The sequence below is a fragment of the Oncorhynchus mykiss genome, chromosome 2 (assembly GCF_057628025.1).
Source record: "Oncorhynchus mykiss isolate SJ-2025 chromosome 2, ASM5762802v1, whole genome shotgun sequence".
NCBI classification, from domain to species: Eukaryota; Metazoa; Chordata; class Actinopteri; order Salmoniformes; family Salmonidae; genus Oncorhynchus; species Oncorhynchus mykiss.
Window position 1 is genome coordinate 60,768,330 of NC_143023.1, and position 24,286 is coordinate 60,792,615.

At 41.8% G+C, this 24,286-nt stretch overlaps 3 protein-coding genes across 6 annotated transcripts; 2 read left to right on the forward strand and 1 right to left on the reverse strand.

The window, feature by feature from the left end:
* Nucleotides 1-1,159: 1,159 nt before the first annotated feature.
* Nucleotides 1,160-3,589, reverse strand: LOC110492911 (cytosolic 5'-nucleotidase 1A). Its single transcript, XM_021567373.3, has 6 exons — nucleotides 3,094-3,589; nucleotides 2,855-2,977; nucleotides 2,449-2,578; nucleotides 2,234-2,356; nucleotides 1,889-2,058; nucleotides 1,160-1,637 (listed from the first exon to the last, which is right to left on the reverse strand). The coding sequence occupies exons 1-6, from the start codon at nucleotides 3,127-3,129 to the stop codon at nucleotides 1,365-1,367; spliced, it is 855 nt and encodes a 284-aa protein (XP_021423048.3). The 5' UTR covers nucleotides 3,130-3,589; the 3' UTR covers nucleotides 1,160-1,364.
* Nucleotides 3,590-5,001: 1,412 nt separating this feature from the next.
* Nucleotides 5,002-15,525, forward strand: syt8 (synaptotagmin VIII). 4 transcript variants are annotated; one of them, XM_090203842.1, is made up of 8 exons: nucleotides 5,002-5,102; nucleotides 7,232-7,401; nucleotides 9,924-10,010; nucleotides 10,730-10,897; nucleotides 11,033-11,200; nucleotides 11,375-11,492; nucleotides 11,791-11,924; nucleotides 14,248-15,525. In XM_090203842.1, coding segments are annotated over exons 1-8 (1,086 nt in total). In that variant the 5' UTR covers nucleotides 5,002-5,101; the 3' UTR covers nucleotides 14,488-15,525. The 4 variants fall into 4 exon arrangements, with proteins under 4 accessions (XP_090059968.1, XP_090059972.1, XP_090059975.1 ...); XM_090203849.1 differs by lacking the exon at nucleotides 5,002-5,102 and adding an exon at nucleotides 10,150-10,218 and having other exon boundaries at nucleotides 6,849-7,401; XM_090203846.1 differs by lacking the exon at nucleotides 9,924-10,010 and having other exon boundaries at nucleotides 5,011-5,102.
* A 3,692-nt stretch (nucleotides 15,526-19,217) lies between these two features.
* On the forward strand, nucleotides 19,218-20,117 carry LOC149985172 (dual specificity protein phosphatase MPK-4-like). The gene has a single exon (XM_090203857.1). It carries the CDS (start codon nucleotides 19,227-19,229, stop codon nucleotides 20,115-20,117), a length of 891 nt encoding a protein of 296 aa, XP_090059983.1. The 5' UTR covers nucleotides 19,218-19,226.
* Nucleotides 20,118-24,286: the final 4,169 nt, after the last annotated feature.

Sequence of the window (24,286 nt, forward strand, 5' to 3'; positions counted from 1 at the left end):
AAATCCATAGATTAGGGCCTAATGAATTTATTTAAATTGACTGATATGAACTGTAACTCAGAAAAATCTATGAAACTGTTGCATTTATATTTTGGTTCAGGATAGTTCCTTTGCTGGGCTCACCTTCATCGTCGTCAAAGGTGTTGCTGTAGGAATCAAGGAATAGATGACAGAAATCCCTTTCTGAGTCAAACATAGATTGCCTCAAGGTCTTGAACTTTGTGAAGGGATAACTGGATAGCAAAACAAACAGAAATGGTACACAGGATGCTATAAGGATCTCCTCAGTGCCCCTAGGACCTGTCAAGCCTTACGAACAAAAAAGGTCCTTAGACTACTAATAATGGTTCAAGCAGTATCATTTTACCATGATCTGCAGAAATCTTATCTTTGTCACTACGTAATTCATATATAATTATTGCATAATATAGGCACTGTCCAGTTGCTAACCACACATGACTAATTTCGTTAATAGTGCACTCCACTGATGTTTTATGAATTAACTAGTATTTTATTTTGAACCTTTATTTAACTACACAAGTCAGTTAAGAACAAATTCTTATTTACAATGACAGCCTACACCGGCATAACAAGGGCCAATTGTGTGCCGCCCTATGGGGCTCCCAATCACGGCCGGATGTGATACAGCCTGGATTCGAACCAGGGACTGTAGTGACACCTCTTGCACTAAGATGCAGTGCCTTACGACAGCTGCGCCACTCGGGAGCAGCAAGTGTTAAAAACATATCTACTTTGTATCTTACTGTATATGAGTGACTCAGACATCAAGCTGCTAATACACAGAGATTTCAAATCTTTATTTTATTTATTTTTTGTTGTTTATGCAAGTTCTGATGGCTTCTCTACCACTTTTGTGGTGTTCGACTGTAAAGGATCCATACACTGGACAGTCTCTCCTGAGAGGTGTTCTTGCACATCATTGGTTACTTGTTGCTATTTACCTGTCATTCCTGTCACGCATCACATGACTTACCTGAGGCTAATTCACAGGCTCAAATATTGGAGTTATGGTCATTCTTATTTACGAAGGCTATATGCACCGCACCACCTGAGGAAAATTGTCAGAATGCATTATGTGCTGCTCTTGGAGTTTATTCAATTTTTGTAGTTTGTAAAAATGAAATAATCAAGATTAAAGGAATATTTAAATATTTATTTACACAACAATCTGTTCAAGCAGTTGGTTCATTGACATACTGAAGGTGGCAGCTGTTGTATGAATGATAAAAATGCTGGTGAGGTAAAATAAAACTCGAGACAAAAAGCGTACAAGAAAGCTTGAACCAAAAATGTAACAGAAAAATACCCAAACATACATCTTCTTCCCATCGGTCTGCCATCCATCATGACATTGCAGTGAACCCCTCCATGTGATACAGGCCATCGAGGCAGACGATGTGCGGCCGTACCAAGTTAAGGATGGGGCTACGAGGGGCTCCGGCCAGGCAAAAGGCCTCATCCACAAGCAGTCCCCAGCCTCGTAGAGTCTTCAGGGCGCTGGCACACACATCCCTGGAGCTCCATACTGTCATCAGGCCGGTGCAGAGGGGGCTGCCCTCCAACCCAAACCTCCTCCTCATCTCTCCCATCAATACGGCAAACTCTTTCACGGAACCCTTGAGTACAAACAGCAATACTTTAATTTAGTGAAAGCGAGTAATTAATCCAACTCACATATAGTAAGTGCATTATCAATGGAAACCCATACAGTATTATGTACACTGCTAAAAATAAAAGTGCTTCGCAGTTCTAAATAGAACCTTTTTGAAGGCCATATGAAGTAAGCCATTGAACCCGTTTTGGTTCTACATAGTCATGTCTTCTAGAAGGATAGGACAGGTATGTTGTTATAGGACAACTACTGTACCTTTGCAGTTTTGAAGGCCTGCAGCTGGGTCTCGGTGAAGCCCTGTTCTCTTAAGCCATGCAGCATCTCCTCTGAGGATCCAATCACGTCTCCCGAGAACACCACTTTGAGCTGATCCTCTGTCTGATGATGTGGGTCTGTCTGACGGTACAGTAGGGCTGCTGGAACACCTGACGCAATGTCCAAAGAAACAGGAGAATTTAACAGTTGGTTTGAGGGAAAGATTGTGTGTGTGTGAGAGAGTGAGTGAGTGAGGGCGGTATTTAATTAAAACCTTTACGATAACAAATGCTCACCAAATGAAGGTTAGTTTCTGAGTTAATGTAAGACTTCGAAACACCATACCTTTTTGTAAGGCCTTGCACACATCATTAGTATCCGTTGACAGGAACAGTTTCACGTTGTTTGATTGCAGGCTCTCAATGGAATCCTCCTTGTTGCAGAAGCAAAATCTGCCAATATCAAGACCTTTTGAGGAGTACAAGAAATACAAAATAGTGATTAATCTTACATACAGTACATACCCCTATTGTAGGCCTAATTCGGAGTGTATGCCGTACCATAATGTTTTGCACTGGCAATGATCCGTGAGTGTTTTTCTTCGCTGTCATTGGACAGCAGAATCACATCGAACAGCAATGTCTCATCAGAGTTCAAGGTCAGCAGTCTTTCATTCACTACCTGGATGGCCTGATGAGGATGAAAGCATGCAAAACCACAAAAATATAGTAAGGCCAACTATTTTTCTGTAAAGACTGTAATTCCATTTCTATGTGCATAACACTTTTAAATGACACTTCATAATACTGAGGATGAAAGCATGCAAAACCATAGAAATATAGTAAGGTCAACTATATTTCTGTAAGACTGTAATTCCAGTTCTATGTGCATAACACTTTTAAATGACACTTTGTAATACTGCTACCTGTGCATACATTATGGGTGCTTAAAACAATGAATATTCACCTTCATGAAAGAAAAAGCATCTCCCTTTCTCAAAGGTTCTGTTGCTCCATGGACTTGCTCAACTTCTGGGTCAAAAATTGCGTCTGATGACACTGCAACAACCACAGCCTGAGCTGCGTCTCTCTAGAGACAGACATAAACATTCAACAGCAGTGCTCGAACATAGACGTATACAAGTCGTTTTTCTGTTGACGATTATGAAAATACAGTTTTGCCGCAGGATATCTGACATGTCTCACCTGCTTGACATCCGGGTTGCGCACCATTGAATCCATCTTGCTTGATAAAGCAGTTTGAAAGATAATAGTTTGAAAAATAATAACGCAAACAATCTCCAAACTCTAAAGTTTCTTCACCATGAAAACGAAAGTACAAAGCCAATTGACTTTCAGGAATACTTTAGAATGCATTTGGTCTTGCAAAATGGTCTATTTGAATAGGCTATAATGACAAACTTCCACATATGTTGAACAGATTATGCCGAATAAAGAACCATTTGAAACCAGTACCCTAAGAGTGCCTGCGAGTGCCTAAGCGAGTACCGTAAAATTGCCCTCCCTTTCTACAGTGTTTTTCCGTAAAAAAAAAACATCTCAGATATTTATCCAATACTGCCACCCGCTGTACAGGAGTAGTAGGACTAGCAGAACTCCACAAATTGAGATTATGTTGTTTATTTGTCATGGCAACCATATTTATAAATTGCATATTTATAAAACCAAGAGGACTCAAAAACTTGCATCATAAATACAAAGTAGTCAGATGTGTGTAATTTGAATACAGGAACGTAATGGGATAAATATAAATAGTTAATGAGATGATAGGAGAGGTGACTATTCACTCATGGAGGGACGGTTGTCACTTTGCCCAGTGGTGTAACAGAACCGTCGTTTATGCTAATTCATATGTAAATGAAAATGCTTCTGTTTACTCTTGCTTTCCCTCCAAGATGTTATTTGATACTATACTATTACCCCATGTGTATAAAACATTTCCAGACTATTGTAATATATATTAGTCAATCGAATGTCTCTCCTCTTCTAATCCTGAGATGGAGCAAAGCATTCCAATGTTGTGTGACACACAAACACCCGCATGCGTGCCCGTACGCAACACACACACACACACACACACACACACACAAGCACACTGTGTGGTGTCACTGTGTGTCCATGAGTTGTTGTAGCCACTGCCTCTGTTACATGTGTTAGGGTATACATCAAAGTGTCCTACAGTGGAGGCTGGTGGGAGGAGCTACAGGAGGACCGGCTCATTGTAATGGCTGGAGTAGAATAAATCGAACGGAATGGAACACTGGTTTTGATGTGTTTGACGTGTTTGATACCGTTCCGTCGATTCCATTCCAGTCATTACTATGAGCCCGTCCTCCTATAGCTCATCCCATCAGCCTCCACTGGTTTCCTACCGTACCTATTTACAAGTTGTAACAAAATAGAGGAAAGGAATGATTGGGATCAGTACACATCATTGGAATAACAAGTTCTGGAAACAAACTTATCTGTTAATATTGCACAAAAGTTAAGTCAAGAAATATACCAGTGTAATATTTACACATTTAAAAGAAACCCACTCAAGCCTCTCCAAAATGTGCTTATCACGTGACTGTCTAACAGACATGATTTTTTGAGTAATATAGTCAAAACCATGGGTGGTTCATTCTGGAAACGTCTTTGTTGTGTTACTCATTAGGTATACTGACACATGCATCAACTCTGTCAATAGATTACCTAAATGTGTGTTTGTAATGTGCAAACACTGTATGGCTGAAGATTGAGTACTTAAACACTACAGAAAGATGTGTTTAAACCAGAATACACAGCTTATTGTGTTGTTTAATACTAGTAATACGCACACCTGTAACTTTGGCTACTCAAAAATTATATTCTAAATGAAACTGTGATACTGTAGTTGGAACAATATTAAAGGCTACAGCCTAATTAAGTTGGCCTTTATCTACTTAGCAATGAACTATGCAAAATGCATAATGGTATAATATTTATCTTCCCCATGTGATCACGTCTTCTTCTCACTGATCAACACTTCATACAGAACGTTTATGGGCTGGTCCAGCCACTTTCAGACTTTCAGGGCAAAGTGACTTCCTTCCCCTCATTTGTTGTTATCCTGTAACTCCCTTTTGCTGGAGAACTGCATGGATGAAGGATAGAGTAATACAGTCTACAAGTAGGCTACGGTAATAAGGATACAAACTGCACTGGTCCTGAAAGTGAGTGTTAACTCTGTGCTTACATATTCCTTTTCCTATATTGTAAAACTTGATTCTGTCAGAATATAGGTATCTATTGATAATGTGTTTTTTGGGATATTGTATGGTTGTTGGTTGTCTTCATGGGAACAAAGACTCAATCTCTTGTGAGACAAGCTCTTGTGGTACTTTGTCTTTCCACTTTTGTTCTAACGCTCAAATAATGTGAACTGTATTTACTGCACAGCAAATTCTCCAGGGTTAAATAAACACTGAGAGTTTTACATTTAACACTGTTCCAGTGTCTCTACGGGTCCACACTTTTCAGTGTTAAATTAACACACTGCTTAGTTTAAAGCCTTATTTGCATATTTCCCAAAGTGCTTTTCAATGAATTGTAGAGTTACCACCCATGACTGTATTGCTTACTGAAGGAGACATGTTTGCTGCATTCATTCAGTTTCAAGTGAGATCCTAAGTGAATATGTTATCATTAAAATGTAATTCCTTAATACAATATAATATGTATTTCATAAGGCCTTATTTTGAGGGCCTAATTTTAACCTATTTTTAACCTCAAACTCATGGTTTACAGGCCACATCAGGTCTGCAAGTCACATTATGCTGGCCGGTGTGGGGTATCCAACATTTAGAATTTTTATTCACCCGCAACCTGCATTCAGAATGATTGCCAGGGTCAGGAAGACTAAGATATGAGACTACCTAAAGCATCTAAACTGGAACAACCATTTTAGTAATGGTGCAATAAATTAAGTAGCACATTGGTTTATCAATCAATCTATGTCCCTGCAAAAACATAGATATTGAAACAAACAATTCGAAAGAAAAATCAACCTACAAAAGAGAATTCTGGGATATATGATACTGATGGGTGTGGTTTTGGTTCAACACTGGTTGTTAACACCAACACGGGGGTTAACACCAATGAGTGTTAATTTAAAACTTACATAGTTAATTTAACTCCTGAATCAAATCTAGAAATGTTACACTGAAAAATCAACACTAGGTAATACTGGCCAAAAGTAATTCCCTGTGCTATGGCCATTTTGTCTCACATAATGTTATCAGGGTGTGCAGCACACCCTCTTTTGATGGGCTACTGCCTGTGTGGAGCTGTCAGCACTCAACTCTGCAGTTGTTTAACAATGGTTATGGCTAAGTATCCGCTCTCTGTCACGGCAACCAAGTTTTTGCAAGCAGAGGCACAATGTTTTTAAAGAATGGATGTTAAGAAAGAATGGGTGGGGGCTTAACTTGAGTTTGAAAATAGTTTCAACATCAAAGCTATGAAAATGATTAGTGCTTTATGTAACCAGAAGAGGCTGCTGTGGAGCAACAGTACAGTAGCTGTGTTAAAGTAGCAGTTGCTGTCAGCAGACACAGTAACAACCTGAGCTATGAATTACCCAAATTGCTTTTCCTCATAGCCTGTTTTTGCTGTTTCCTCTTGATTCTAGGTCTCAGCTATTCACCCTATACATATACCATGTTTCTTTAAACCCCATTAGCAAACAGCAAAATAACCCCTACCGCGACTTAATACCAAAGCTACTGCCAGCCCCACTAACGCCGCTGCTGCACAAGATTCACTGTAAGTAACCACCTAACTGCCCACACCTCTTCCACCACTCCCCCACCACATCTCTCCCTCCATCTATCTTTCCACCCCCTCTCTTCTTCTGACACTCCCCCTCCACACACACTCTGTCATGAGTGGGCACCCCTACGCTGCCCCCCATCTGTCCCACTTTCAACAGACATAGCCGAGTAGAGCAGTCTGCCTGCCTGGGCACCTGTTTCTATGTGACATATCTAATTCCAAATTCCACTTCAAGCGCACATTTTTTAGCTCTCAATTTTCACTTGTTACATACGTTCATATCTCCTGCTGGCTGTGCTCTTTGCTGCATGATTCAGATGTGTGAGACTACTTGACTACACTGACTCCCAGGACTTGGCAGCTAGGGGCTGCTGCTGTCAAATAAAAGCAGGCAAATGCTTTCAAAAAGCTCTCCATTTCAACTTGTTACAAGTTGATCTCTCCTTAATCTTTCTGGCTGTGCTCTTGACTCATGCTTCAGAAGTGTGTCATAATGAGACAAACTGCTGTCTTTTTCTATCTCACGCAGTGCCAAGATGGGCCATTTACACCATCTTTGCCGTCATCGTCTTGCTGTTTTTGGTGTGTATTATTTGGGTCTTTGTGAAATACTGCTGCAAGAGCAAGAAAAAGAGAAAGAACAACCCAGACCATCAGATAAATCTACAAGGGGTGACTGGTTCCACGACTACATCGCTAGTAAGTAAAGGTAGTAGTAGTAGTACTAGCTTGGTCTTTGTGGGATAACTCAGAGCGTCTGCTCCATTCTATCCATTTCTTCTTGCTTGGATTGGTCGCCGTTGTGGAGGAGTGAAGTGGAGGTGTAGCCTTAGCTCCTTATGTACAGCACCAGTCAAAAGTTCTACTCATTCAAGAGTTTCTCTTTATTCTTTTCGCTATTTTCTACATTGTAGAATAATAGTGAAGACATCAAAACTATGAAATAACACATATGGAATCATGTAGTATCCAAAAAAGTATCAAACAAATCAAAATACTGTATATTTTAGATTCTTCAAAGTAGCCACCCTTTGCTTTGATGACAGCTTTGCACACTCTTGGCATTCTCTCAAACAGCTTCATGTGGAATGCTTTTTCAACAGTCTTGAAGGAGTTCCCACATATGCTGAGCACTTCTTGGATGCTTTTCCTTCACTCTGCGGTCCAACTCATTCTAAAGCAATTGGGTTGAGGTTGGGTGACTGTGGAGACCAGGTCATCTGATGCTACACCATCACTCTCCTTCTTGGTCAAATAGCCCTTACACAGCCTGGATGTGTGTTTTAGGTCATTGTCCTGTTGAAAACAAACGATAGTCCCACTAAGCGCAAACCAGATAGGATGGTGTATCACTGCAGAATGCTGTGGTAGGCATGCTGGTTAAGTGTGCCTTGAATTCTAAATAAATCACAGACAGTGTCACCAACAAAACACCCCCTACACCATCACACCTCCTCCATGCTTCATGGTGGGAACCACATGCGGATATTATCCAAAAATCTCAAATTTAGATTTATCAGACCAAAGGACAGATTTCAACCTGACTAATGTCCATTGTTCGTGCCTATTGGCCTAAGCAAGTCTCTTCTTATTATTGGTTTCCTTTAGTAGTGGTTCCTTTGCAGCAATTTGATCATGAAGTCCTGATTCACTCAGTCTCCTTTGAACAGTTGACGTTGAGATGTGAATGTTACTTGAACTCTGTGAAGAAAGGGCTGCAATCTGAGGTGAAGTTAACTCTAATTAACTTATCCTCTGCAGCAGAGGTAACTCTGAGTCTTTCTTTCCTGTGGCGGTCCTCATGAGAGCCAGTTTCATCATAGTGCTTGACGGTCTTTGCGACTGACTTTCATGTCTTAAAGTAATGATAGACTGTCGTTTCTCTTTGCTTAGTTGAGCTGCTCTTGCCTATTTTACCAAATAGGGCAATCTTCTGTATACCACCCCTACCTTGTCACAACACAACTGATTGGCTCAGATGCATTAAGAAGGAAAGAAATTCCACAAATTCCATTTAAAAAGGCACACCTGTTAATTGAAATGCATTCCAGGTAACTTCCTCATGAAGCTGGTTGAGAGAATGCCAATAGTGTGCTAAGCTGTCATCAAGGCAAAGGGTGGCTACTTTGAAGGTCAAATATAAAATGTATTTTGATTTGTTCAAGACTTACTACATGATTTTGCTTACTAGATTATTCCCTATGTGTTATTTCATAGTTTCATATGTCTTCACTTTTATTCTACAATGTAGGAAACAGGACAAATAAAGAAAAACCCTTGAATGCGTACAGTGCCTTGCGAAAGTATTCGGTCCCCTTGAACTTTGCAACCTTTTGCCACATTTCAGGGTTCAAACATAAAGATATAAAACTGTATTTTTTTGTGAAGAATCATCAACAAGTGGGACACAATCATGAAGTGGAACGACATTTATTGGATATTTCAAACTTTTTTAACAAATCAAAAACGGAAAAATTGGGCGTGCAAAATTATTCAGCCCCTTTACTTTCAGTGCAGCAAACTCTCTCCAGAAGTTCAGTGAGGATCTCTGAATGATCCAATGTTGACCTAAATGACTAATGATGATAAATACAATCCACCTGTGTGTAATCAAGTCTCCGTATAAATGCACCTGCACTGTGATAGTCTCAGAGGTCCGTTAAAAGCGCAGAGAGCATCATGAAGAACAAGGAACACACCAGGCAGGGCCGAGATACTGTTGTGAAGAAGTTGAAAGCCGGATTTGGATACAAAAAGATTTCCCAAGCTTTAACCATCCCAAGGAGCACTGTGCAAGCGATAATATTGAAATGGAAGGAGTATCAGACCACTGCAAATCTACCAAGACCTGGCCGTCCCTCTAAACTTTCAGCTCATACAAGGAGAAGACTGATCAGAGATGCAGCCAAGAGGCCCATGATCACTCTGGATGAACTGCAGAGATCTACAACTGAGGTGGGAGACTCTGTCCATAGGACAACAATCAGTTGTATATTGCACAAATCTGGCCTTTATGGAAGTTTTATATCTTTATGTTTGAACCCTGAAATGTGGCAAAAGGTTGCAAAGTTCAAGGGGACCGAATACTTTCGCAAGGCACTGTAGGTGTATCCAAACTTTTGACTGGCACTGTATGTTAGGATGGGCCACTGCTTGAGGGATTGTGTAGCAGATGAATGTGATTGGCTGGTTCGAGCTATGACAGTGTTCTTGATGGGCAGGTCCAACCTGACTCGGATGATGCAAACTACGGCTCAGCTAAAAACCGTGGAAGACTACTCTACTCTCTGGAATACAAGGCACAAGAGGTTAGTTAGTCTTTTGAACTTGTAACTTTATCAAAACACCCTAGCCACCACAAGCCAACATCGCATTCCAAAATCATGGGCAATAATTTGGACTTAGTCCCTACTTTTCTGCTGTAACAGCCTTTGCTCTTCTGGGAAGGCTTTCCACTAGATGTTGGAACATTGCTGCGGGAACTTGCTTCCATTCAGCCACAAGTGCATTAGTGAGGTCAGTCACTGATGTTGGGAGATTAGGCCTGGCTTGCAGAGAACGCGTTCTCGCAGAGAATCAACGCTTGGCATTGCTCATCGTGATCTTAGGCTTGTGTGCGGCTTCTTTGCCATGGAAACCCATTTCATGAAGCTCCCGATTTAACAGTTAATGTGCTAACATTGCTTCCAGAAGCAGTTTGGAAGTCGGTAGTGAGTGTTGCAACCAAGGACTGACAATTTTTACGCGCTTCAGCATTCCCGTTCTATGAGCTTGTGTGGCCTACCACTTCAACGGCTGTCCCGTTGTTGCTCCTAGAGGTTTCCACTTTACAATAACAGTATTTACAATTGACCGGGGCAGCCTTAACAGGGCAGAAATGTGATGAACTGGCTTGTTGGAAAGGTGGACTTCAGTGTGTCTGTTTATACCATACAGCAATTGGAATTACAGTGATCTTGCATGTGTGTGTGGCCCTTTTTCTTCCCCTACTGTCTTTGACTCTCCTGCCATCACTCATCCCCTGCAGCTGACAGTGGGGATTAAACAGGCTGCAGCACTGCCAGCTATGGACCTGGGAGGCACCTCTGACCCCTATGTTAAAGTCTACATCACCCCCAACAAGTCAAAGACATTCGAGACTAAGGTCTACAGGAAAACCCTTAACCCCATTTTCAATGAACACTTCACATTTGAGGTATTAGTTTGATATTCCTATTGTATGTTTTATATGTTTAAGAGCTTTTTAGCCAGGCTATTCTTTCATACACAATGTTAGTGAGTCTGTGTCTCTGCCCCACTCTTCAATCTCATCTGACTGTCTTGTGTCCAGATTGACAAAGCTGAGCTCAATGAGTCCACCCTAGTCATGAAGGTGTTCGACTTCGATAGGTTCTCCAAACATGACATCATCGGGGAGCTGAGGCTGCAGCTCGGAACCATCGACTGGAATCATGTGATCGAGGAGTGGAAAAACCTTAGTGACCCCTCCAAGTCTGAGGTTAGGATGTGACTTGATTTTTGGACCGGTCATAATGCTGATACAAGAACAGGAAGCAAGATGTGTAATTGTAGTCTACCTCTTTAGTCTACCTCTACCTAATTTTCCTTGAGATAATATTGGCTTACATACTGTCACCTGGTTGTTCATGTCGGTTACCTTCTGTGATTACAGGATATCATTCTGGGGGAGATCTGCTTCTCATTGCGTTACGTCCCAACCACCAGCAAACTGACTGTTGTCATCCTGGAAGCCAAGAACCTAAAGAGTATGGATTTAGGGGGCTCATCAGGTAGGTCCAAGCCCTGGCTCTCTGAGAGGAAGACTGAATGGTTGTTTTTGTGAAGAGTTATGATTAGCCTTGAATCCAGACCGGTTTTGTACTGAAATTCCACTCCTTGTACTAATCGTCACATGCCAAACATATAACATGGAGCAACAAGGAGTGGATTGTTACAAAACAGGTCTGGATTCCAGGCTAAAATTATGAATATTACAAATAATACTACAGGATTATTGTGGCTAGTTTCGATTATTACAAATTACTGGATGCTCAAACTACATTCTACTGTCATTCATGTACACTGTAGATCCCTATGTAAAAGTACAGCTAGCTCTGGACAAGAAGAAGTGGAAGAGAAAGAAGACATCTGTTAAAAAGTGCACACAAAATCCCTACTTCAACGAATCTTTTACATTTGTGGTGTCATTTGAACAAATTCAAGTAAGTATGATCGTATCTCAGAATATGGCTAAGATGAGGCATTTTTGGCTCTCATTTATACGGTAATTTACGGTATTATCAACAGTTAAATACTCAAACGTTTTACTGAAGCATACTGTAAATGATGGTGCATTGTGGGAAAATGTTATAGGCTGGGACATAATTGCTGTATTTAGAATGGAATTCCATTCCACCCCATAGAATACAGTACTGTACTGGACCTTTGGAGGGTCAAAAACCTTTTGACCACTAGTGGGTGCATGGTATTGCTGTTTCTGTCATTATTCTATTTTGAGTTGTGCCTTGTAAGACGCTAACCTCTTGCACCCATGAATGAGAATGCTGTACCAATTCAACTCATATGTGGTTATGGTGCCCCATCAATTTAAAATGTATAGGGGTCAGATTGGAGTTGCAGCAAGTCTTAAACCTTAAAAGGGGGCTGAACTTCCTGTTTGAGCCTCGGTTCCTCATTATGTAATTCGACTGAGAACGAGATGTGTGTCTTGGAGGAGTGCTTTGATATGTGGATATCTCGTGAGAAGCGTCTTGACGAATTGACGATTACTTAGGTGCTGCCAGCTGTGGGCATGATTGAAATAAATTAAACCCAAGGAAAACACCACTGAATAACGTAAGGTGACATTTAGTTTTTCCTGTCGTAACACATCGTGGTTTGACAGGTACCCCTCATTCCGTGACATACACTTTCTTTCTAATTATCTTAAACATCTGTATTTTAGACGATACTGACTTTATGACCAACATTATCCTATTTACACTTTGTGGTCTATTGTGACAGTAGAATAAATGTTTCGGACTAATATCGATGCCACATAGGCTGTTATTGCCTTCAGTTGCTCTTTAAGTGTTTGAGCATTTTGCCATTTCCTTTTGGTCCGTTTTGCAGTAACTGCCATTTTGGAAGCCTAGAAAAGGTCCAATCCATCTGTTTTTCTGTCAATATCAAATCCTTTCTGGGTAAAAATTGTGTACCTTACTGTGATTGTTAACAATTAAAATGGTAAAAAAAAGACACAACAATAGCTTCTTAGCAAATAGCAATTTCTCAAGCAAGAATTTTGCGAGAACTGTCTGGGACTGGCCTGAGTGGGGAGTGAAACTGAAAACCAGCTGTTATTGGGGTTTGAGTGGGGAGGGGTTTGGAACTTTGTTTCTTATTGGTCTTAACTAATTTACCACCTGGTGATGTCACTATGCAAGACAAAACTCCCTCCCACCAAAACAAGCGGAAATTTTCAGGTGGTCTTTTCAAACAGCTTTTACACTAAAAGGTCATCATAATTTTCACGATTTCACAGTATTATTCCAACCTAGTTAGGACTTTTAAGGCCTCTAGAAGTACAAGTGATATAAAACACAAAAATGCATTAATATGCTGTAATGTTTAACACTTTACCTAGCAGCCAACCTGCTTGTATCAATCCCTTACAATTACAGTGAAATACTGTTCATTCCTTCAGATTACGATAACATGTACTTTTTTCTACAGTAAGGTATAGTCAACTTTACAGTATTGTGCCGTATGTCTATCACAGTACTTGGTTTGAATATTTATTTATAGTAGAGTAGGTGTACGATGTATGATATATAGAATTTTTCTTGCCACTAAGCTGCCTGTAAATTACTGTCAAATTAGCAGCAACCCCTTTGCAGTGCGATATAAACAAATACATTTTTAAAGAATATAACTTAAAATACACTGAGTAAACAAAATATGAGTGAGTTTCACCCCCTTTTCCCCTCAGAACAGCCTCAATTCATCGGGGCATGGACTCTATAAGGTGTCGAAAGCGTTCCATAGGGATGCTGGCCCATGTTTACTCCAATGCTTCCCACACTTGTGTCAAGTTGGCTTGATGTCCTTTGGGTAGTGGACCATTCGTGATACACATGTGAAACTGTTTTAAAAAACCTAGCAGCATTTTACTTCTTTACACGCTTAAACCTGGATTCACCTGGTCAGTATATGTCACGGAAAGACCAGGTGTTGGTAATGTTTTGTACACAGTGTATAAGCTTGTTTTACTCCACAATTTGTAAACAATTTAATTGGAAACAAACACTGTATAGCATCAAAACATGGTTAAACTATCATTTTGGTATAATGGATGGTCAGTCCTTGCATCCATAGCTCTGTCTATAAATTTGAGAGTGGTTATATATTTTCAACCCCATTCCTCAGCTGTTAACCAAAACCAATATGGTTTGTACTGCAGATTGCACCTTTAAACACAAAGGTGATGGGACCTCCTCTGTAGTACAGTTTGCAGTGACTGTTGTCTGCTATTGCTCCCTCCAGAGGCTTCAGCTGGTGATTTCCGTGTGGGACCATGACAAGTTTACCAGGAACGATGCTATTGGGAAGATCTTCCTGGGTTGTGATGCTACAGGGAACCAGCAGAGGCACTGGGCAGACATGCTGTCCAACCCCCGTAAACCTGTGGCCCAGTGGCACAACCTGTTTTCCAGTGAACAGGTGGACTCCATTCTCGAACTCAAACACTCAGTCAGGATCCCCTTCATTAATAAGAACTTTTGAGAAAAATTAGACTTGCTTGCCAGACTCATGGCACTCCAGCGACTGTGGGAAGAGGCTAGAAATAACCAACTTCACGTCATCTACTTCACTTAGCTAATAGCAGCTTGGAGGCTCGAGCACTTTTAAACGCTGATAAAATATTCCAATATGCATGCTGGACATCCAGATTTTAATAGTTGCAATTTTTATAGACATGTTATGAAATACATACGTGATAGGTCCAGTTAAGAATAGGAAAATAATCTCTTTTCTATGTAGCCCATTGTTTATTGGTTTTATACTCAAGTTGAATATAGCATTACAGTCAAACCTAAATGCTGCACAGACAGTATGACTAGCATACAAAAAGACTCCATGGCCTGGGAGAGCATACTGTAGGCCCACCCACTTGGGAGCGAGGCACACACACTGGGAAGTCAGGCCCAGCCAATCAGATTTGTTTTTCCCAACAAAAGGGCTTTATTATTCATCAGCTGTCCTGGTGGCTGGTCTCCGATGATCCCGCAGGTAAAGAAGCCGAATGTACGGAGGTCCTGGGCTGGTGCGTTACACGTGGTCTGCGGTTGTGAGGCCAGTTGAATGTACCGCCAAATCTTTGAAGACAACGTTGGAGGCGACTTATGGTAGAGAAATTTACATAAAATTCTCTGGCAACAACTCTGGTGGACATTCCTGCAGTCAGCATGCCAATTGCACGCTCCCTCAAATTTTGTGGCATTGTGTTGTGTGACAAAACTGCACATTCTAGAATGGCCTTTTCTTGTCCCCAGCACAAGGTGCAGCTGTTTAATCAGCTTCTTGATATGCCACACTTGTCAGGTAGATGGATTATCTTGGCAAAGGAGAAATTATCACCAACAGGGATGTAAACACATGTGTGCACAAAATTTGAGAGAAATAAGCTTTTTGTGCATATGGAACATTTCTGGGATCTTTTATTTCAGCTCATGAAACAACGGACAAATAGTTTACATGTTGTATGTATACTCTTAATTGATGGAAATATGCAATAAATCCATGTATGGCTTCTCATTTCCACAACCGTCTAATTGACTGTGTCTGATTGAATTTCAGGTGATAATATCATGTGGCTCAATTAACCTGAGTTCAGCAGCCTCCTCTCTCCCAAGTGACACAGGGTTGGGGCAGTGGGAAATCAGGGAGCCACAGCAGTGTCAGCCTATAGGACCTTATGATACCTCATTAACAGGGATGAAAACAACAGATCAAGGGCTTGGAGTCTCAGCCAGAGATGGTTTATAATGTTTCTACCGGCTTTGTCTCAGTGTCATCACTGGGATATTGCTTACAGCTCTCACCGGTGGTCTGGTGTAAACACATTATATGGTATGACAGAAGTAAATACAGTTATTTGAGGGCATGTTGTCAGACATATCCTCAATGCAAATAATATTGCAACACATTTTGCAATATTGCAACAAATATGAAAGCTTGGGTGTAACTCAGAAAGGTTTTTGACTTTGAATGACGGTACTTTATTTGACCCTGATTGTAGTCATGCTAGGTTTCACAGAGTCGGTCGGACAGTCGAAGACAAAGAAGAAGCTATGACTTTAAGAGGAAATATAACTCAATAAGGATTTAAAGAAAATGTCCTCAATTTCCAAACGTTTTTTTTTTATTGGAAATCAAATGGAGTTTCTCCCGTTTCCATTTCAAATGTTTCGTTGGAAATCAAATATTTTTTTTTTCTGAATCCTCTGAATGATTCTGGTGAATTGTTGCTACTTTCTGGAAAGAGATGAATGGATGACAAGTGTGTGTGTGAGTGCAGAACTGCAGATGTGTTCCCAGAACCTGAGTATCTAAGTGATCCAGCATCAGAGCCAAAACCAAAGGTTTTGCTGTCTATTCAGTCAGCTCTGATCCTTTTTCTGATCCGCTCTGGCCCATCCATGTTCACGGTCCTTTGACACATGGCCTCCCGCTGGGTGACCTGGCCTGTGGGAAGCCTCCCAAGCCTGGGCACAGTTACATCAAAGAACCATGAAACCTCTGTTTTTCTGATCGTGACTACGGGCCTAATCAATAAACCATGGATGGCATACTCCCTGGTAAAGTATCAGATACATCACATGACACCAAGAGCCATTTGACATGAGGCCAATGGACAGAAAACAAGCAGATTATCTGTCAATGGGGCTCCATCTAATTCATAATGTTGGTGTTAGCTGCCCAAGCCACGCTGCACGCTCAAAGTCTTTGAAGTCTGTTGTCAATGTTTTCGTAACTGGCGTTGAATAATAGGCAGGGTGGAGAGAGAAAGGCCTTTGGGGGGCAGGTGTCTTGACAACAGGCAGGTGGGGCCTTCCCTGTTCGTCTGGCGATGTTCTTATCGACGCACATCATGCACCTGAAAATGAAGAGCCGAGGAGATTAAGGAGGCTCTTTGAAATGTAAAATATGCTCACCCATCCTGTGGATGTTGTGTGTCTGTCTCCATGCAATCATAAGCGTCCAACACTGCACCAACACTTCGTTCACACCGACACCGCAAATGCCCTGGACGTTTCACAACGACACCTCAGTCATGATATTTGTCAGTAAATGTGCAGTATGACACAATGCTCACGGACTCTTCTGTCGTCAATACTATAAATACCTTTTGAGTTGACCTATTGGTATGAAATACATCAAACACATGGTTTCCATTCCATTCACTCCGTTCCAGCCATTATTATGAGCCGTCCTCCCCTTAGCAGCCTCCACTGGTTTCAAGGACGTAATTACAACATCTGGCCTGTACTCTCTCCCTATCCCACACCCTATCGCTTGAGTTCCCTCTGTCCTCCATAGGCTATTATATCTATTATGTTTCTACGGGCTGTGTGCTCAGCTCCTCGGTATACAGCAGGGTGACATCGTAGGACTAGCGTTTCCAGGATACCTGGAGTGCGGCTAAGCTGTCCAATTAAAGCATGCCTTGAAATCATTGCCTCCTAAGTGAGTGATTGCTCTTAGTGAGGGTTTGCTTCTTGCAGATTTCAACCAGTGCATGATAAGAAGGATCTGTTGTCATTTCAGAGACGACGAGAGCGAATCCAACTAATTCATAGGCTACCACTACACACGGTGAGTGTTTAACCTTTTTTGAATGCGAATTAGGCATGCAACTGATTAAAGGAGCAGATTTGTGATAATATGCTGTTCAATGGCCATTTAATGTAATGATATGCTCATCTGATTCTTGAATAATATAAACATGCTATGAGCCTACTCTATCCTAACACAAAATAAGGTTGTTTTATACCATGTTTTTGTTATCTGAGGTCTTTAAAAACACACACATAGCTTCAAAATATGTTTAAAACAAATATCATGTCATTCTCATGGGCTGCCAGTCCCTTGCATCCACAGCCCCATCTATGAAATTGAGTTTGCCTAATTTCCCCAGCCCAGCAGATTTATACCAAACCAACTGGTTAAGCTGGATTACTTTAGGCTGTTTAATGTTTTATGTTTGCTTATTTTATCAAATAATCATTTATTACATTTGGACACGTCTAATTCAGCCAATATTGAGCTTTTTTTTTTTTTTTAAGTTTCCTCTCACAAGCTCTTCAAACCAGAATGTTGAATAAAATGATATTTTAATGTACTTGACTGGTTGTCCATGTGGTTGGTCCTTTTGGCGGTAGGAATGTGATACATTATATCCACAGGAATGTAGAATTACTTTTCAAAGCACTGGTAGTGCTACGTGTTCAGATTTTCAGCATTCACAAGATAAAAATAAAAACTCATGCATACTTGCCGAGCTCGTGAACGTGTTTGCATGTTTTATGCAAGCTTCAGGTGATTGAAATCTGAACGCACTAATTCCTGTGGATATAATGTCTCACATTTCTACCGGCAAAAAGGACCAACTGCGTGGACAACCAGACTTCATATACTGTATCTTAGTACAATAACCAGTGGTATAGGCGAGTCCATATGCAACCAAAAATCAACTTTATTTCTCATTATTTAAATTCACAAGATATAATGAATGTGTGTGTCAGTCATCCAAAATGTAACCTCTGCAATTTTTGAGCTTGGACGCCACCATTGGATGTGACAAAACCGAGCACAACACGGGCAGTATAGCAGCTTTCATTGATTTCAAAGGAAGCATTTCCTCAATGGCTGATGGCGATGCCAGACGCCCGATTGGCTATAGAGTAGCAGGGCTGTAACTGTACGTATGCTAACTGCATTCTATTGTTTTTGTTAATCTAGTATTTTAATGTATTGCTGACCTCCCAAAATGAATATCCTTGAAAACTGACGATTGTCATGTCATATGGTATCGTATCGCACTTAAATGTAGAGTCCTGCATTGGGTCGGATTTCCACGGTTTCCCTCCAGTGACCTGGGTGGAAAAAACATTCTCTCAGCCAGTGGGTCGGCTCGCAGTTAAGATCAATTATATTGTGGGTCGAACAATGTTTTTTAAATTAAGATAATAATTGATTTTAGAACCCAGGAGCTTGTTGTGTTGCATTGTGTTGCGAATTATTTGGTGGGTAATAGCTCGGTTCTCGGAACAATTCTATGTGGGTGGGTCGGGTTGCAGAGAAAAATAGGTCCTGATGGGACTCGGAAGTGACGGGACTCGGGTGGGGCTCGGAATTGATATGGACAGCACGGGTGGGTGCAGCTCCAAAAAACCCATGCAGGACTCTATATTAGTGTGTTGTGTGTGTGTGTGTTTGATATCGTTTGCATCTTCCTACAAATGGAGCAGGCCCACAGTGCAGGAGCAGCCGGCAGCACAGGCTCTCTGGAGAGGGACTCGTTTTTTTGTGCCTCTGGTTCCACCACGGCCTCCAGCTCCGTGGAGAACCTCACCAAGATCACCAGCCGCTTCTCCCTATTCTTCCCTCCCTGGAACAGCAGCTTAGAGTCCGACTCCAACCCCCCCTCCTGCTCCGGCTCCAAGAAGCTGCGTAACTACAGCATTAGGGCGGCCACAGGTCCGGCAGGGGTAGACGTGGGGTCAGTGGGCAGGGTGGGTCCTCCAGACACCCCAGACATGCACAAACAGAATGGCCAGGAACAATTCCAGTACTCTGTGCCCGTCATATCGAAAGTGATGGACTACATCTTCTTGGGCAACCTGAACACTGCGTACAATGGGCGCGTGCTGTGCTGCAACAACATTGACAGTATCATCGACATGAGCAGTCTGCCGGGGGACCCTGGCCCCAGCCTCTGCCTTATCCCCTGCACCTGCTCCCAGGGCACCCACCACAGCTGGTCCCGCCTCAAGGTGGACATCTGCGATGTGCCGGACGAGCTGGGCGAGGGCAGCCCCACCCTAAAGCAGCGCTGCTTCGAGGACATCAACGAATGCATCGAGGCGTCCAAGGAAAAAAGGAAACGTGTGCTGGTCCACTGTCGTGACGGGCACTCCCTGGCACCGACCTGTATCATCCAGTACCTCATGGTGAAACAGAATATGCATCTGATCGCTGCCTATGAGCTGCTGAGGGCCAAGTATCCTGTCAATATTAGGGAGTGTCACCAGAATGTGCCGGTGACCCTGGAGAGAGCTCTGCGTCCTGGAGGAGACGTGCACCCAGAGTGCTTCAAGCAGGCCATCTCAAGGAAAGTGGCTTGGACTTGACTGGACTCCCTCCCCCTCCTCTTCACTCCCTCTTCTCCCTGCAATTCGGCCATCTTTATTTTTCTAATCTAATCGTGGCATTCAATGGATCATTTGTTATGGACATTTGTTTTAAAGGCAGCATTTCTTTCTGTCATTGTCAACTGGGTATATTGATGTTGCACCTACTTGCGGAACATGCAAGTTGATGTAAACTCAGCAAAAAAAAGAAACATCTCTTTTTCAGGACCCTGTCTTTCAAAGATGATTTGTAAAAATCCAAATAACTTCACAGATCTTCATTGTAAAGGGTTTAAACACTCTTTCCCAAGCTTGTTCAATGAACCATAAATAATTGATGAACATGCACCTGTGGAACAGTCGTTAAGACACTAACAGCTTAAAGACGGTAGGCAATTAAGGTCACAGTTCTGAAAATGTAGGTCACTAAGAGGCCTTTTTACTGACTCTGGAAAACACCAAAAGAAAGATACCCAGGGTCCCTGCTCATCTGCGTGAACGTGCCTTAGGCATGCTGCAAGGAGGCATGAGGACTGCAGATGTGGCCAGGGCAATAAATTGCAATGTCCGTACTGTGAGACGCCTAAGACAGCACTACAGGGAGACAGGACGGACAGCTGATTGTCCTCGCAGTGGCAGACCACGTGTAGCAACACCGGCACAGGAACGGTACATCTGAACATCACACCTGCGGGACAGGTATAGGATGGCAACAACAACAACCCGAGTTACACCAGGAACACACAATCCCTGCATCAGTGCTCAGACTGTCCGCAATGGGCTGCGAGAGGCTGGACTGAGGGCTTGTAGGCTGGTTGTAAGGCAGGTTCTTACCAGACATCACCGGCAACATCGTCGCCTATGGGCACAAACCCACCGTCGCTGGACCAGACAGGACTGGCAAAAAGTGCTATTCGCTGACGAGTCGCTGTTTTGTCTCACCAGGGGTGATGGTTGGATTCGTGTTCATCGTCAAAGGAATGAGCGAGGTCTGTACTCTGGAGCAGGATCGATTTGGAGGTGGAAGGTCCGTCATGGTCTGGGGTGGTGTGTCACAGCATCATCGGACTGAGCTTGTTGTCATTGCAAGCAATCTCAACACTGTGCGTTACAGGGAAGACATCCTCCTCCCTCATGTGGTACCCTTCCTGCAGGCTCATCCTGACATGACCCTCCAGCATGACAATGCCACTAGCCATACTGCTCGTTGTATGCATGATTTCCTGCAAGACAGGAATATCAGTGTTCTGCCATGGCCAGCGAAGAGCACGGATCTCAATCCCATTGAGCACGTCTGGGACCTGTTGGATCGGAGGGTGAGGGCTAGGGCCATTCCCCCCAGAATTGTCCGGGTACTTGCAGGTGCTTTGGTGGAAGAGTGGGATAACATCTCACAGCAAGAACTGGCAAATCTGGTGCAGTCCATGAGGAAGAGATGCACTGCCACCCCAGAGACTAATTTTGACCCCCTCTTTGTTCAGGGAAACATTATTAAATATCTGTTAGTCACATGTCTGTGGAACTTGTTCAGTATATGTCTCAGTTGTTTGATCTTGTTTTGTTCAAACAAACATTTACACATGCTAAGTTTGCTGAAAATAAACGCAGTTGACAGTGAGAGGACGTTTCTTCTTTATTTGCCCACTTATAACCCTTTGAATGTATGACTTGGTGATGTTTCTCAGAAGAGGAAAGAGATTAAATGTTTTACTGTATACAGGTGTTAAATATGGAGGAAAAATGTTTTCTAGACGTGTCTTCAATCTGAAGAAGCTCTGTGTCAGGTCGGTTTTATTGCGCCCGTGCCAGTTAGAACGCCAGTGTCCCGGAGTCGCTTTTTCACTGATGACGTTGAGACTGGTGTTTAGGACTTGTGAGGCGCCTGTTTCTCAAACTATACACTCTAATGTACTTGTCCACTTGTTCAGTTGTGCACCAGAGCCTCTAACTTGTGCTCTAGTGTTCGAATCAGTTCATTTGGTCCCAATATTTCCTCCTTGAAGGGGCAGTTTGTTTAATCGTAATATTTCCATCATTTGAATTATCTGGGAATATGCCAGTAGTGACTGTGTCTATGATTAGAGTTTCATCACCTTGCTTCAGTCACCACAGGCTGAAGCAAAACCCAAGGGTTGAATGTTGCCCAGTTTAGCACTGTCTGAATTGCAAAATCAACTCAAAGTAACATCACATTGGGAAGCAGCACTTTATCAGAGGAAATTGTGTAGAGGCTCATATGATTTCAAAAATGGTTACATTACTGTTTAAAAAACTCAAACGGGCGGCTTGCTACAGTAATGTACGTTATTTGTGAAATGCCTCTGATCTAATGCTTTTGAAATATAATAATGATCATCAACTGCTATTTTCTCTGACAGAGATGTAGTATTAGAATTACTTATTTTCGTCGGCAGTGGTGGTAATACATTTTTGTTCCTTTGTGTCCCGTTTGGGTGGAATGATAGCTATCAGAGTACTGTACGGTGACACTTGCACACTTTGTATGCAGTTGTTGGGCATCAATACGTTTTTTATGCTATACAATGCTGTCTATTAATTGATGCTATCAATGTTTTTTATTGGCATACATGACGTAATGAAATATGAAATAAAACAGTTATGTAAATTGGTTATTTCTGTATTGCTGTAACTGTTTTGGACCCTTAACATATTTTTTAAGCTACCAGAATTTTGCAACCCTAGATGTGGTCATTGAACATTTTGTGCACTTCTGCACACCATATAATTTAGGCCATGCTATATCTAGACAGATGTTTTATTATTTTCAACGGGAAAATGCTATATTGAAAAATAAACTGTTATTGAAGGTTAATTTGACCCTTGTGGTGAGTGTTTGGGTCGTCTCTCAACTTGTTTGGTTTTACAACTTGTTCTTAGGTGAACTGTATAATCGTGGCCCAGAATGTTCTGACTGAACTGAACATAAAACCAGAATATGTGAAGAAATGTATTTCCTGTGTCATGTTTTTAAGAGTCAAATGTATTGGTAGGTCTAAATATAAAATAAATACCTGATACATTGTTGCCATTATGTATATTGTTTGACTGGATTGTTCTGTATAGGCTTAAACAAAAACCTGAATGGGTTTTTGCTTGATAGTGTTCCCAGGAATGTTTTCATTCGTGCATTCCATAGCAAAACGTTTATGCAACAAAAAGGATAGCTTCTTATCGGTTAAGGTAGTTCCTACCCATTTCAGTCCATTTTCTTCTGTTTGGTGTCTAGTGAATACAACCCAGTATTTACATAAGGCTCATTTCATCTAGGATTCCCCCATCAATATCAGTCGTGATGCAAACAAATGCACACTCAGGGAAAAGGAATCCTAGGAAACAAAGAGAATAGGGGCTTCAAGGTCTGAGATTCAGTATAAGGAAACTCTTATTCTGCTCTCTGAAGAGGAGAAAATCACACACAACACCCAATGCTTAAAAAGGAGCCAGGCAGCAGTTATCATGTGGCGATAATCAACTATAAATTCCACATTCATTAAGAAATTTAAAGAATGGCGCCGGAGGGTATGGCTGTGGTTTTACGGGTTCCAAACCAATTGTGCTATTTTGTGGTTTTTTTTTGCATTGTTTGTAACTTACTTTGTACATAATGTGATGCTATTGTCTCTTATGACCAAAAAGAGCTTCTGTATATCAGAACAGCAATTACTGGACAAAGATTTTTTTCTTTAATGAGTGTGACGCAAAGTATATAATGCTGCTCCCAGACAAGGCCCAAATCCCTGCCATTCGCATGAAGAAAATAAGAAATACAGGGGTGCATATCAGGGTGCCTTGTGAGAATTAGTCGGCGAGTGGGTAACCCGCCTTTACCATCCGTTCTATTGGCCAACTTGCATTCACTGGAGAATAAACTGAGCTCCGTTCAAGACTATTCTATCAAAGGGACATTAAAAACTGTAATATCTTATGTTTCACCGAGTCGTGACTAAACAACGACACAGACAACATACATACTGGGTTTTCCGTGCATCGGCAGGACAGCTACGTCTGGTAAGAAGAGGGGTGGGGTTGTGTCTATTTGTCAATAACAGCTCGTGCGCGATGTCTAATATTAAGGTAGTCTCGAGTTATTGCTCACCTGAAGTAAAGTACCTAATGATACATTGTAGACCACACTATCTATCAAGAGA

Excerpts from the sequence above, each read along its gene's own strand:
- LOC110492911 (XM_021567373.3), bottom strand. The coding sequence starts at position 3,129 with ATGGATTCAATGGTGCGCAACCCGGATGTCAAGCAG. Across the intron at positions 2,978-3,093 it reads GCAACCCGGATGTCAAGCAG|AGAGACGCAGCTCAGGCTGT; the intron begins GTGAGACATGTC and ends GTCTGTCTCTAG. Across the intron at positions 1,638-1,888 it reads AGGCCTTCAAAACTGCAAAG|GGTTCCGTGAAAGAGTTTGC; the intron begins GTACAGTAGTTG and ends TTTGTACTCAAG.
- syt8 (XM_036934029.2), top strand. The coding sequence starts at position 9,382 with ATGAAGAACAAGGAACACACCAGGCAGGGCCGAGATACTGTTGTGAAG. Across the intron at positions 9,658-9,923 it reads TGCAGAGATCTACAACTGAG|GTCCAACCTGACTCGGATGA; the intron begins GTGGGAGACTCT and ends CTTGATGGGCAG. Across the intron at positions 11,925-14,247 it reads TGTCATTTGAACAAATTCAA|AGGCTTCAGCTGGTGATTTC; the intron begins GTAAGTATGATC and ends TGCTCCCTCCAG.
- LOC149985172 (XM_090203857.1), top strand. The coding sequence starts at position 19,227 with ATGGAGCAGGCCCACAGTGCAGGAGCAGCCGGCAGCACAGGCTCTCTG.